The sequence below is a fragment of the Anastrepha ludens genome, chromosome 6 (assembly GCF_028408465.1).
Source record: "Anastrepha ludens isolate Willacy chromosome 6, idAnaLude1.1, whole genome shotgun sequence".
Classification (NCBI taxonomy): Eukaryota; Metazoa; Arthropoda; class Insecta; order Diptera; family Tephritidae; genus Anastrepha; species Anastrepha ludens.
Window position 1 is genome coordinate 12,642,961 of NC_071502.1, and position 13,531 is coordinate 12,656,491.

The 13,531-nt window shown below is 38.1% G+C and overlaps 1 protein-coding gene across 7 annotated transcripts in view; it reads left to right on the plus strand.

Moving 5' to 3' along the window:
- The window catches only part of LOC128868770 (solute carrier family 35 member F5), a 33,138-nt gene extending 22,695 nt beyond the window's left edge, over nucleotides 1-10,443 (plus strand). For 5 of the 7 annotated variants that reach the window (XM_054111247.1, XM_054111246.1, XM_054111245.1 and 2 more), the window contains exons 2-10: nucleotides 544-1,154; nucleotides 1,229-1,369; nucleotides 7,440-7,493; nucleotides 7,563-7,796; nucleotides 7,885-8,067; nucleotides 8,165-8,315; nucleotides 8,389-8,548; nucleotides 8,615-8,866; nucleotides 9,645-10,443. In XM_054111247.1, coding sequence (XP_053967222.1) covers nucleotides 1,065-1,154; nucleotides 1,229-1,369; nucleotides 7,440-7,493; nucleotides 7,563-7,796; nucleotides 7,885-8,067; nucleotides 8,165-8,315; nucleotides 8,389-8,548; nucleotides 8,615-8,866; nucleotides 9,645-9,693 — 1,314 coding nt within the window. In that variant the 5' untranslated portion in view covers nucleotides 544-1,064 and the 3' untranslated portion in view covers nucleotides 9,694-10,443. The remainder of the gene's footprint in view (nucleotides 1-543; nucleotides 1,155-1,228; nucleotides 1,370-7,439; nucleotides 7,494-7,562; nucleotides 7,797-7,884; nucleotides 8,068-8,164; nucleotides 8,316-8,388; nucleotides 8,549-8,614; nucleotides 8,867-9,644) is intronic. The other 2 variants (XM_054111251.1, XM_054111250.1) reach the window with 2 other exon arrangements.
- The last annotated feature ends 3,088 nt before the right edge of the window (nucleotides 10,444-13,531 follow it).

Below are 13,531 nucleotides of genomic sequence, written 5' to 3' on the forward strand. Positions count from 1 at the left end.
ACGTCGATGGTCGTCTGGAGCGCTCCAAGTCATCAACACGTTCTCGACCCTCTTTGAAGTCTTTGTACCACTTATAAACATTTTTCTGCGACATGGTCGAATCACCAAATGCCTTCTGCAACATGCTAAACGTTTCTCAGCCGACATTTCATTCCGCAAACAAAATTTGATGGCACTTCTCTGCTCAATCAAATCAGACATTGTAAAAATCGAAAAATGCACTCTTGGTCGTTTGGTAAACACAAGCGTAAATAAATTACTGATAATGACATTCACATGAAAGTTGGCCCAGATGTTATTAACAGTGCTGCCAACTCATGAAAAAAATAACTAGAGCGAAATTTTAATCCCGCGAAGTTTGACAAATAAATTCACCTTACTTTTTGCCCACAGTATTTGTGCTTAGACGCAAATAATAAAGAAAAAAGCGAATAGCTTTAATTAATTTTTCTTAATTAAATTCAGACTCCCAAGCTAAAGGATCTCATTTGCGTTTTGTTGTTTTTTAATTAATGGTCTTCTCTTTTTAAACATTTTTTTCAGATGCCTGCTAACAACAAATTACAGCTAAATTACAATGTGCAGCAGCGCATCATTCGGTGCCAACGGAACAGCTAAATTATGTCAATGAATTAAAGCAACAACAAAGTGTTGAATTAAAAACTGAATGTCAATGAAAAGGAAGCGCCACCAGCAAAATTCAAAAATGAAGCTTAAACACTGGCATCTACATAGAACTGGTTAAATAAAAATACTGAAGAGGGCAGACATTTTCAAAAAGGCAACAACCGCTGAACGGTAACGGTACTAAAAATAGAAAACGACAAGGAAAAAAGCGCGAAAATTTCCACTTTCCCCCAAAAAACCAACAAACACAAAAAAAAATCCAAGAGAATAAATAATAGCCACAGCAGCCACAATCAATTTGAGGAGGGGTGGAGGCTGGTGAACACGAAATTGGGTCAAAAGTTTAATAGTTATACGTAAACGCGTCACCACACGTTACTCGCCGGCTAACCGACACCGACGCCGGCGCCGACGCAGTGCATTGTGCAAAGCATAAAATGTTGAGCAAAACACAAAAGCTCATTCTTGGCATCATTATATTGTTATTGGTCGATGTAATTTGGGTATCGTCTAGTGAACTCACAAAGGTACATTTCAATGATGAAGTACACAAATACAATGGCAATCATTTCTCTTAACTGTGTCACTTTTTTACTTTCAGTTTCTTTACGAAAATGAAAAGTTCGATAAGCCATTCTTTTGCACCTACTTCAAGACCTCGATGTTTGCAATTTATTTAGTTGTAATCGGATTGGTCACACCCTGGCGCGAATCCTGTGAACGCCAAAATGGCAACTACACGGTAAGTAGATTTATTTGCCCAAATGTTTAGAGCTACGAAGAAATATTATACGATACGATAGAATTGGAACGCCTTTGCCAAAGCTAGATAGGTTAGGTTGACCATCACATAGACCTATTGGCCCTTAGTGGTTCTAGATAAAACAGGTCGACTAAATTTGTCTGCCTTTCAGAACCAAGAAACAGACTAAGCATACGAATCTGACTCCGTAAAAACCCAAGTGAACTCTGTAAATCCAAGAGACGTCATCTCAAAAGTGAATAAAGTATTTTTTTTTCTTATATTTCAACTTAAAATCATAGGAGGTGAAGAGTTGTACTTTGAGATACTGTTATGAGATTAAAAGAAGAATATTTCAATGTGTTACATAACCTGTTAGACTACCATTCAAACAAGAAAACGACATACTAAAACCTCTAAATACAATATACGACGAAATGGAGAACTACATGAAAAAGCGAGTGGAAGTTAGGTGGACTAATCTGGCAAATAGCAAAACTTATGCGTAGAACTAACGACAAAAAACTGACTCAATTCGTATTTACGCTCTCGCGAAAAGACTGCAGAACTATCACAGGTATGCTGACAGGCCACAATCTGTTGGGTGCACATGCGTACAAGATAGGGATTGCTAACACGGACAGATGCAGGAAATACAGAGAGGATGTTGAGGAAACTTTAGAACACCTTCTGTGCGCCTGTCCGGCATTATTAAAAACGCGTTTGAAATGCCTGGGCGCCCCAGTGTTAGAGGGTTTGGAAGACGTCTCAAAAGCGGATCTCCCAGCTCAGCTTAGATTCGCCAAAAGCGTTGAAATCCTACATGATGTCTAATTTTAGTATTCATAGAGGTCGGTATTCATCTGGTATCGCTAGGGACCAAAAGGTCTATGCGTGCCTAACCTACATAACCTCAATGTAGCCAAATATAGTAGTAGTACTTGCATTTTGAACCACCTGACGTGCATGGATCATTTCCTAAGCTCAGATTCGAATTCTCAAAAGTCAAAGAGTCAAATTATGGTTGTTCAATAGGTGCGCTTCAACTTTTTTCCGATAGGGAGGGCGAACGACGCAATATTTATTATTTTTCGCTTGTCATTTGTAAACTTCATTAGTATACATTTCATCATGGAACGCTACACACTTGAGCAACGATTGCAAATCGTGCAAATTTTTTATGAAAATAATCATTCTGTTGCTGCTACTTTAAGAGCATTACGGCCATTTTACGGTCCATTTAACAAGCCGTCCCGTTTTGGGGTTATGTGAAGTCATTGGTCTACAGTAACATTGGGTACAGTAACATTGGGTTCAACGATTGGACTTCATAAAACGTGCACGCGGTGGTCATGCAAGAGAAATCGAATTTCATACTTAAATGTATATGTTCAAACTCGATAATAAAAAAAAATTAGTTAAAAAAGTCAAACCGTTTGTGTTTTATTCAAAAAAGTTCAAAAGTTGAAGCGCTCTTACTGAAAAATCCTATACTTTCGGAAAAATGTATTCTGTATCTTGGTTAAACCTTTTTGCCCGAGTGTATTATTCTTCAACCGCCCATGAAGAATTGTACACCTTTTTTTTGATTAGACTCTCTTTTCAGTAAGTAATAAGATCTATGATAACTTATTTTCGGAAAATTCACTCTCAAAGAGAAAAATATTACATCAAAAAAAGTACATGAACGCAAAACCAGTAACACTTTGCGACACGAGCAGCTGATTGAAATGTTGGCAGGGAAAAATCACAAAACTTAAAAAGATGCCTTCAATGCTTTCGATTTGTATTTTGGAAACTGCAGCAACTGATAATTTCGAGCTATCCGTAAGCATGTTTGCCATGTCCTCTCTCTACATTTTGCACCAAGCCCACACTCCTCCCCTTTGAGGGAATATGGATAGAACAAGTACCACGCGGACCCAGTGAGGATGTACTTAAATTTAACCAAGCACTATGGGGATAAACGCAATGCTTCTAAGAATACTGTAGATTAAGTCAAGCTTGTGACCCGAATCACTCAATTTGATTGCGGGCGGTGCAGTTGTTACAGTTTATTTGTTTCATGAACGGATTATCGAAGTAATAGTCTTTTTTTAATAAATCAATGCGTGGAACCCACGGTCGTGGAAATGTTGTAAATTATGTCAATGTATTATGTAAATTAATGGCATCCACGGGATGACGTCTTTTTTCGTGCGCATATAATCTAGGCAGCGACTGAGAGCAATAGTGACAACACACCAGTAATCTTCCCACGCCCGTCGGTTCTACGTAACCGGAACGACCTTGATTTATATCCGTTCAAGTACTGTAACTTCAGCAGCATTCTCCGTAAATGTATGGGGAATGTTTATACTGCTTCAACAACAACAACAGACCACGGTTTTCGTTACCGAGCTACCCGCATTCATACTCGGTCAAATTTAGTTGCTTCAGACGCATTTCCCAAGAGATTGCTGTTGTTGAAGTGGTTGAGTATTTCTAATGAAACAAATCTCGTTAGTGATCAGCACCGTTTTACTACCACTGTTTTCGTGTGATGATGTCTTTTTTTTGTAAGATTCAAGTATAGCAGCAAATTCTTTATCTCGATGTCTGAGATCTCATTAATTTCCTGTAAGAAAGGCTTACCGAAAAAGCGACGTCGTGCCCTAGCTAGCCCTGGACATTCACATAAGTAGTGGAAAAGACTTTCCTTCACCCTTCTGCTTGGCAGCTTCTGCAGATGGGATTGAAAGGGAGGTTAAGTCTGGCTGCATGATCCCCTACCTTCCAATGACCTGTAAGGGTTGCAGTAATGCGTGAAATGTTTGGTCGAGAGCATCCTAATAGGTGATTCGTCCATTGGATATTGTACGACGACCATGTGTTTTTTGTTGTAATACATGGAGTTAAATGCTTCACCTTCTTTCGGCTAAAGCATGATAGTGTGAAGCAATGGACGTTTTTATTGTATTGCATGGAGTAGTAACTGCCACCGCCTCTGCTATGTCTAGTGTCGAACTTTTTCTTGCTAGCTCATCCGCTATCTCATTAACCCATATGTACCTATGACCGGGAATCCATATCAGAGTAATTTTAAGCCAATGACTAAGCAACTCTAGTTCCTCTCTACACTGCAAGATTGGTTTGGATGAAATGGAGTTGGAGTCTAAGGCCTTGATAGCTGCTTTACTATCTGAAAAGATAGCTATTTGTGTTCCAACTTCCTTGTAGAGTTTTAGTGATTTAAATGCTTCTCTGATCGCTAACAGTTCTGCCCGGAATACGCTGGTATAGTCAGCAAGTCGAATCGACTGAGATAGGTTGAACAGCTCCGTATGGAAGCCAGCTCCCACACCACAGTTCATCGTAGAACCGTCAGTGTAGATTTCAATAGCGTATCTTTCAATCACCTTCCCTTTGCCCCATTCGGCTCTTGGTGGAAAACGTACCGTAAAGTCTTTCTCGAAGTTAAGGTCGAGGACTGTGTACTCTGATTCGTTTTTGAGCAGCGAGGGTCCCTGTAGGAGGTTCTTGTTATGACCGTACGTTGTTGTTGTCCAGCTTCCTATGTCTCTGAGTCGCAACGCGCTGCAAGTAAATATTAAATCTAGTAATTGATGCCGTTGCGACAACAGTAACCAAAAGAAATCCAAAAGGCCATCAAATTGAAAATTTAAGCTTTTTGGAAAAAAAATGGGTGCACAGCTTGGAAGTCCTCGCCGATTATTAGCTAGAAATATTAAAATAAAAAATATTTAATGTTTATATTTATTCCCTGGTTTTGGTAGTCAAGAATGTCAAACTAAATTTTTTAACATTTTTAGATTTTCAAAACTTTCCGTGTTGAAAGTAGTGTTAATTATCAACGTATTCGCATCTTTTAAGAATACAACATTCATTTTTTGTTTGAATTATTCAATTACCATATTTCGGTTTTAACGAAGTGTCGGCATACAGCCGCCTAAGCCGTTTTACCGTTCCGGACGCGTGTCGGCATATAGCCGCCCAAATTAGTACGTAGCTGCAAGACTTGCGAGTCACGTTTTCATTCAAAGACATTAGGGGCCATAAGCAATGAAGTCTTTTCTTCCTTATAATGTAAACTTACGATGTGAGACGACGGTAGAGTCAGAACGAAATTCAGTTCTTCGATTCAGTCTCTCAGTGTCACTGCCAGAGGAACCAGTAAGTTTTTTATATATTTAATATTTTATCCTACACGATAGCTAAGCGATCTAGAGATGATACGTTAGATAGTGACAGTTCTGAGGAATATTAATATACTTTGAATCAGATAAGACGGAAGATGGCGGCATTACTTCGTCAAGTGGAAGTGAAATCTGTGCTATAAGGAATCCACTCAGGCATTTCAATATTAGCAGTGACAGCAGTTTGTTTACAATTGTTTTTTGATTTTATGAAAAACTTTTCTTGTGTAAAATAAAACCATAGTTTTTATAACGTTCAACGTATTTATTTTCTACACTGCGCACCCCAATGCCTCTCGTCCTCAGCGACGCTCGGCCGTCGAGCGCCTCCCTCCCCAAAGGGTTAATACTTCAGCGGATATTCTCATCAACTGCATATCGCTCATTTACTTGAATAGTTTCACAATCCATACGTTTGCAGAAATGAGCACAAGCTCTGATTTTATGCTGTGTAAAAAGTCCATGGCTATATTTATTAAAAATATCTCATTAAATGAAAATATGTCCTTACTTTTACTTAAGGAGTTTTTCTCGATATTTTGCCTTTTTGAGTTATGACACTATTGAAGTAAAGGAGTGATGTGTATTTTTATATAAAGGGTGGTTTTTTAAGAGCTATAGGAAAGTTTTTCAAAAAAACACACGTAAAATTCAGAAAAATTCATGAAATATTTATTTAAATCGATAGTACAGTCCATATAATTTAATGTTTGAAGATTATTTCATGCAAATGTTGGCCGGGACTGCGCTTCAAATGGTCCATCCGCTTAGTCCAATTTTGGCATAGTCTTTCCAATGGTTCGGCCGGTATTTCACATATAAATGCTTAAATGTTGTCTTCCAATGCGTTAATTGAAGCAGACTTGTCGGAATAGATGTAAGCTTTAACATAGCCCCATAAAAAATAGTCTAAAGGCGTTATATCGCACGATATGGGTGGTCAATTGACAGGTCCAGAACGTGAAATAAAATGTTCACCGAACTCGCCTCTCAACAAGTCCATTGTAAGCGTGCTGTGTGGCATGTGGCACCGTCTTGCTGAAACCACATGTCATGCAAGTTAAGCTCTTGCATTTTGGGCAAAAAAAAGTTGGATATAATTTCACGGTAGCGGTCACCATTCACAGTTGCGTTACGATTCGCAGCATCTTTGAAGAAGTACGGTCCAATGATGCCTCCAGCCCATAAACCGCTCCAAACTGTGACCTTTTCTGGATACATCGGTAGCTCTTGCAATTCTTCTGGCTGATCTTCACTCCAAAATCGACAATTCTGCTTATTTACGTACCCATTGATCCAAAAATGAGCTTCGTCGCGGAACACAATTTTTCGATAAAAAAGAGTGGATCTCCGACCAACTTTCCAAGAGCCCATTTACCAAAAATTCTGTTGAGTTTTTGAGTAACAGAGGCCGAATTGCAGCGAATTGCAGCGAACGGCGACGAATCGATAATTGATGGTCATCATTAACACTGGCCGATACAGCTGCGATATTTTCTTCAGTTCGCACTCTACGTAAACGTGTTTTGGTGGTTTGATGTCCAATAATGTAAATTTGGTTCTAAATTTAGTCACAATAGCTCGAATAGCCGCTCCTGTGGGTCGATTAAACTGACCATAAATGGAAGAAGCGCGCGATAAACTTTCTTAACAGAACACGCATTTTTTTAATAAAATTCAATGATTTGCAAGGGGTGTTCGTTTGTAAGACGATTCATGGTTAAATTATAGACCAAACTGAAGATGTTTGACAGTGAAACAAGACACGAAACGTGCGTCAGCTGTTTAAAGCAACTGTTTAAAAAGATAATAGCTAAAAAATCACCCGTTAGTAACATGGATTTCATAATAATCGAAGTATTTTTCCATTATAGGTTATGGATCAGGTTGTTGACGATGAAAACTACTACGAAACCAATCCCTCACTGGTATGCAATCCCAACAGCCCAAATTGTTTAATTATAATAAAAAAAATCTCCACATATTTCCACTTTCAGAGTGATCCCACATTCATCCCGATACGTTCGAGTGGAGTCATCTCCGGCACGGAGAGCGATGATTCCAGCATACGTAGTGTGCGTTTTAGCAAAATGGCCGAGGTGCGTGAAATGTCCGCACACGAGGCGACCGAGGCGTTGATGGCGCGTCTCTCTTATGCGGCTAGCATGCGCATACGCAGACAGAAGTCACATCACAAGACCGCCAAGACAGCATTACTCTTTTGCGTGCTGGTGAGTAGAAATTGAGCGTTTTTTTTTATTTCAAATGACAATTCGCTGTTTTTAACAACTTACACCATGCAACTTCTTATCATTTTAGTGGTTTATAGCAAATTATTTTTTCCAACTATCACTGGATTTGGGGGAAACAGCCATGGTGACTTTGCTGAGCTCTTCATCTGCGCTTTTCACACTTGTGCTAGCTGCTTTTTTCCCCTCTACTGTGGGTGATAAATTTACAATAACCAAATTGATTGCGGTCGCTATGAATATTGGTGGAATCGTAAGTATATAGTAGAAGGCATTTAGTATTAGCTTTTTTACAAAACAGAAAAAAAAAAAAAAAATACGAAAAATTCTTCTCTGCTTTTATTTGAAAGGTTACAGTTACAATTTTCGATATCCATGATGCAAGATTTTCGCGTGGTGCTCTTTTAGCGCTATTTAGCGCTTTCTTCTATGCCGCTTATTTAGTTTTTGTGAAGCGAAAAAGCGATACTGAAGAAAAAGTCGACATTCCACTCTTCTTTGGTAAGTATTTAAGTAGATATTTAATCATGACATCTATCGAATACTCGAATAAGCGCATCATTTTAATTTTCAGGTTTTGTTGGTCTCTGGAATCTTTTACTCATGTGGCCAATATTCTTTATTTTGAATTTCCTAAAAATTGAGCAATTTGAGCTACCAAATCAGAATCAGTTCGCTATATTGTTTTTAAATGGTCTAGTCGGTACTGTGATCTCAGAAGCGCTTTGGTTATGGTATGCAAAATATGATAATAACTTAAAAAAATATTTGTATACTTATATTTGTTTCTTCATCTATAGGGGCTGCTTTCTCACCTCTTCACTGATTGGCACCATTGCCATGTCGCTACAAATACCACTCTCCATTGTCTTTGATGTCGTTTTGAAGCGAAAGCCATACACGCCTATGTTTTATATGGGTTCGATACCTATATTTTTGGCGCTCATATTAGTGGCATTATTAATGCGTAACGATGACTCAGATCCATTAATGAGGCTATTCAAGATCATTTATAGGAAATTGTGTCGCTGTCGTACGCCAAATATAGTCAGGTTGGTAGCACACATAACAGAAGTGAAACTTTAAAGGCAGACAAAGAAGGAGGGAGAGACCTGAGAGATCATGAGAGAGAGAGAGAGAGAGAATGTATATCTAAATAAATTCACAACATTTGCAGAGAATACAAATAGACAAAATTTATAAAAAACGGTGAAGGGTCGACCGGTGTAGGTAAACGCCGAACACAAACCGTGGCAATAACGCGCGCTACTCCGTGCGCTTATCACCCGCACAAACGCAGCGATTCCAGGACCGCAGCAACGGCACAAATTACCACAAGGCAATAGCAATAAATTTGACGCCGGAATGGACAGCACTTTATAGTACGCACAAGCACTAGCCTGGAAACGGAAATAAGCGCCAAAAAGTAGACAAAAAAAAAAAAAAAACCAAAAACATTGGGACTAAAAAACGCTCCAAACAGTAGGCACCAAGGAAATATAACGCCAAAAAGTAGGCACCAACCAAACAAGCGCCAAAAGGTAGGCAGTTTTATTTCTCACTAGAAATTGAAACCACAAGGAAAAAATCAGGAAAAATAGCCTAAAGTGTATCGAAGATATATATAAGGTATAGCTCTCTCTCTCCTTTTCCTCTACTTTATATTTTTTTTTCTATCTCGCGGAACGAAAATGCCCAAAACGTTGTATGGCCGTGAAATTTTACTCTCCATTCTCGCTCGTCCTAAGAAGTTTCACTTCAATAAGACGATTAAATTTGCTGCTATCTTTTTGTATTTATTTTATTTATTTTTCTTATTTCTTCGCATAGAATAAACGATGAAGAACAGCAGGAATCTCTAATTGGCAGTAATGACTGAACTTTCTTCCAAACATTTTGCTCCCATTATAAATAAGTGAATATGTTTGTGAATATATAGTAACCACCTCTTACTTACTCCTCTTTTAAGCAGAAACGATCGTTTTTTGAAAACGATTCCATTCTAAATTGCTCATTTGCAACACATCAACAACTCTGGCTGTATTTTCGAGTTCAATTCGAATTATTATTTAGGGAAAATGTAAATCATCGCACAAATAGTCGCTTTCCCTAAAATGTTGTGAATAATGTTTCCGCTGCATGTGGTCGGATGTTTGACACTAATTTGCTTTTAATTAATAAATGGAAATGCATCATTTTGGTTCCGTTTTGTAAATAAACCTTCATAATTAATTGTGATATTAACGAAGACGTAACTTTTGGAAATTTGCTGTACTCAATTATTTTTTAATATTGCATAATGATGTGTGTATTTTAATTTAACGCTGCTCATCACTACATATTATGCTGTTTTATTTTATACACAATACTTTTTTAATAAATAGCTGCTCATTGTATTTTTCAACATTTAAAACTAGATAAATAAATATTTGATTAAGTTCACTGCGAGTAATCTCATTATGTAGACTTAAAAGTATAGAATTTTAACTGGATTTATACTGTGTATAGTTGTAGCTTGTTAAAATATGTAAAGTATTTACAAAAGTTTATATGTATATCGTATTTAACAATAACAACAATAATAATAATAATCATTTAACTAAGAAATAAAGCAAATAGTGAAAAGAAATGTTGAATAACGAATTAGTACGAATTTATTTGATGGTAGATACCCAAGAAGAGATGATTCGTGTATGAGAGTCCAGATTTGGTAGGCTCGAAATTATCATAATAATATAAATTACGCTAAGCTCGAAGATAGACTTGTAAGAATGATTGTTGTTGTTGATGTTGTAAGCAGCAATACAAACCCTGTCAGTGTAGTGTATATCACAGGTCGTCTTCGTCTAACTCATCTAAAGGTAGGCCCAGGAAACATGCTGTTTCGACAGGTTGGGTCCAGAGGGAGAGAGGTGTTGGATGAGTGGGTTTAGAGGGGCATGTGAAAAAGTGGTTAGTATGCCGGGGTCAATTCTGGACAAGTAGGAGTTTAACCTGTTACAATATCCAGAACGTAATTGTGCCAGTCTTACACGTGTCTTACGAGGAAGCTAGAGCTCTTCATCTGCTGTAGATGGTGGTTGGACTCCGACCACGGACAGGACGGGAACTTAAGAAGGCGGTGACGGTATCCCGGTGAATGTCGTTTATTGACTGTCTAAACACTGTCAGGTCCAGAGGGTTTCGGTCAGTTTTGTCCTGGATTTCGTCGGCGTAGTTTAAGAGGTGTCTCCTGGCGTGCCTAGGGGGCGGCTCTGGCTCAAGCAGGTATCTGCAAGGGGGGAAACCTGCGGTAGCCACCCCAACAGGAACTGCTTGCTGAGCAGTTTATTATGCTCCTTTACAGGGATCATATGTGCCCCGTTGTGAAGGTGTTGAAGAGGAAACATTAGGAGGCAACCCGTCGATGTCCGAATAGCAGTGTTTTGGCAAGTATGGAGCTTTATCCACTGCGTGTCACTAGTTCCAGGTGCAGCATAGTTTAGAACCGGCCAGCCAATTGTCTTAAATGTCGATAGCAACAATTCTTTGTCTTTGCCCCAAGTGCTGCCGGCAAGCGATTTGAGGGCCTTGTTGCGATTTTGGACTTTAATGGCAATAGCGGTTGTGTGCGCGGAGAAGGAGAGCAAACTGTCAAAAGTGACTCCCAATATTCTGGGGTTGTTTACCGTCGGAATTGGTGTGTCATCGACGTTTACCTTAAATTGCAGTTTGTCCTCCTTTGTCCAGGTGGTGAAAAGGGTCGCCGTGGACTTAGGAGGGGAAATTTGGAGTTTCCTCGCAGCGAAAAAGCGAGAAAGGTCGGTGAGGTAGAGGTTCACTTGGAGAACACAACGAATTTTGGAGCAGTATTTGTAAGCCTTATCTAGATTGTCGAGCCCATTTGGTGTTATCATCGAGGTCATATAACAGTAAACGTGGTATTTTGATGGAGTTGGACCAAATGGAAACTGGTAAAATATGTGTTGATTGATGGGGTTAGGGGTAGCAGGTAGCCCGAAAAAATGATTTGAATATTTTTGAAGTGAAAACTTCTTTAGAATCGTTGGGAGTGATTTGAGAAAAAGTGAAACGAAAAAAGCGACACTCTTGGCTACGAATATTACATATACACGTAGCGACGAACTAAATAACTTTTAGGCCAGCGCCGACAGCATGGCGCGATAGCCGAGCGGCTAGCAATGTGAGCTTCCGATCCAAAATCCTTGGTTCGAATCACAAGAAAAAAAATTTTTTTATACAGTTATTTTATTTTTTTATTTTATGATATGTTTATGAGGAGCTTTTTTTCATGGCAGAAATACACTCGGTGTTTTGCCATTGCCTGCTGAGGGGTGAGCGCTATTAGAAAAATAGTTTTCCTTAATTTTGGTGTTTTCACCGAGATTCGAACTGACGTTCTCTCTGTGAATTCTGAATAGTAGTCACGCACCAACCCATTCGGCTACGGCGTTTGTTTAATTTTACTGATGCAAAAATGAGGAAAACTATATGAATAAAGTTTGCTTACTATTTACACATTTTCCAAAGGTGACGGAGAACCAAAAAAAAAAGTCGATTTTCAAACAAATACGAGTGCATATGTGTAATTGTGTTAGAGTTTCGGCCACGCCCCAGCAAAACCTGCGTGCATATGTGTTTGTAACATTCAAAAAAATGTAATTGTGTTAGAGTTTCGGTCACGCAGGTTTTGCTGGGGACGCTCATAATAGCAACCGCGTGTGTATTTTTATATTCGTAAATATTTTCATTTTTAAATATTTACCGCAATTATGCCGAAAAATAATGCAGAAAAGTGTCGTGAATATCGACAGAAAAAAAAATCAATAAATAGCATCACGGAATTCATTCACGAAAATTTAATAAAGTATACACCAGAAGTATCGCGGATACTTAGAAAAGATTACAATAAAGTTCCAATGATTTTAAGTGGCGATTTTAACGTAAATTTTGCATTGGACACAGCGGTTCCTTTAATTGACGTTCTCAATACAACATTCAATTTAAAAATGTGTAACAATCGCACTGAATCGACAACACGATCAAAAACAACCATTGACGCGGTATTTCAAAGATATGTTGACAACATCGAAACCAAAGCATTTGTATCATATTTTAGCTATCATAAGCCACTCGTATCATTTGTTGAAATTGAAAACATTGAGGATGAATAATAATAAAATGAAGAAAATAAAATATGAACTTTATAGCAATATTATAATGAACCTATAATTATCTTGCTCCTAATGCTGCTTTCGTCTTATTCTCTCTCAGTTTGTTTTACGGAAGGTTTCACTTCTATCGCGTCTAACCGTTAGACTGGTGTTTTTTTTTTTAATTAATAATTGTAAAAGTTATCGCTGTTTCTCCAGAAGTCCCTTGCGGTGATCATCACAAGTCCTTGGAGATTCATCTAAAATCTATCGGACAAGAGAAATTAGTTCTAGATAATCTTGTGATTGATCAAAGCTTTTATTGTTTTTTCAAAATTAACATTGTGGCGGCCTCAGGAAATATTTTTCAGATTTTCGCGAAAAAAAACGACAATTAATTGTTTTAAAAAAATCGAAATTAAAAAAAATCCTTTGATCAGGCACGAGTTTTTTATATTTTTCAAAGGCAGTATAAAATTTATTGAAATCTATCAAGCGGTTTTTAAGTTACAGTGGTCACCAGTTCAAAAACATAGTTTTGAGAAAAACGCATTTAAAGTTTTG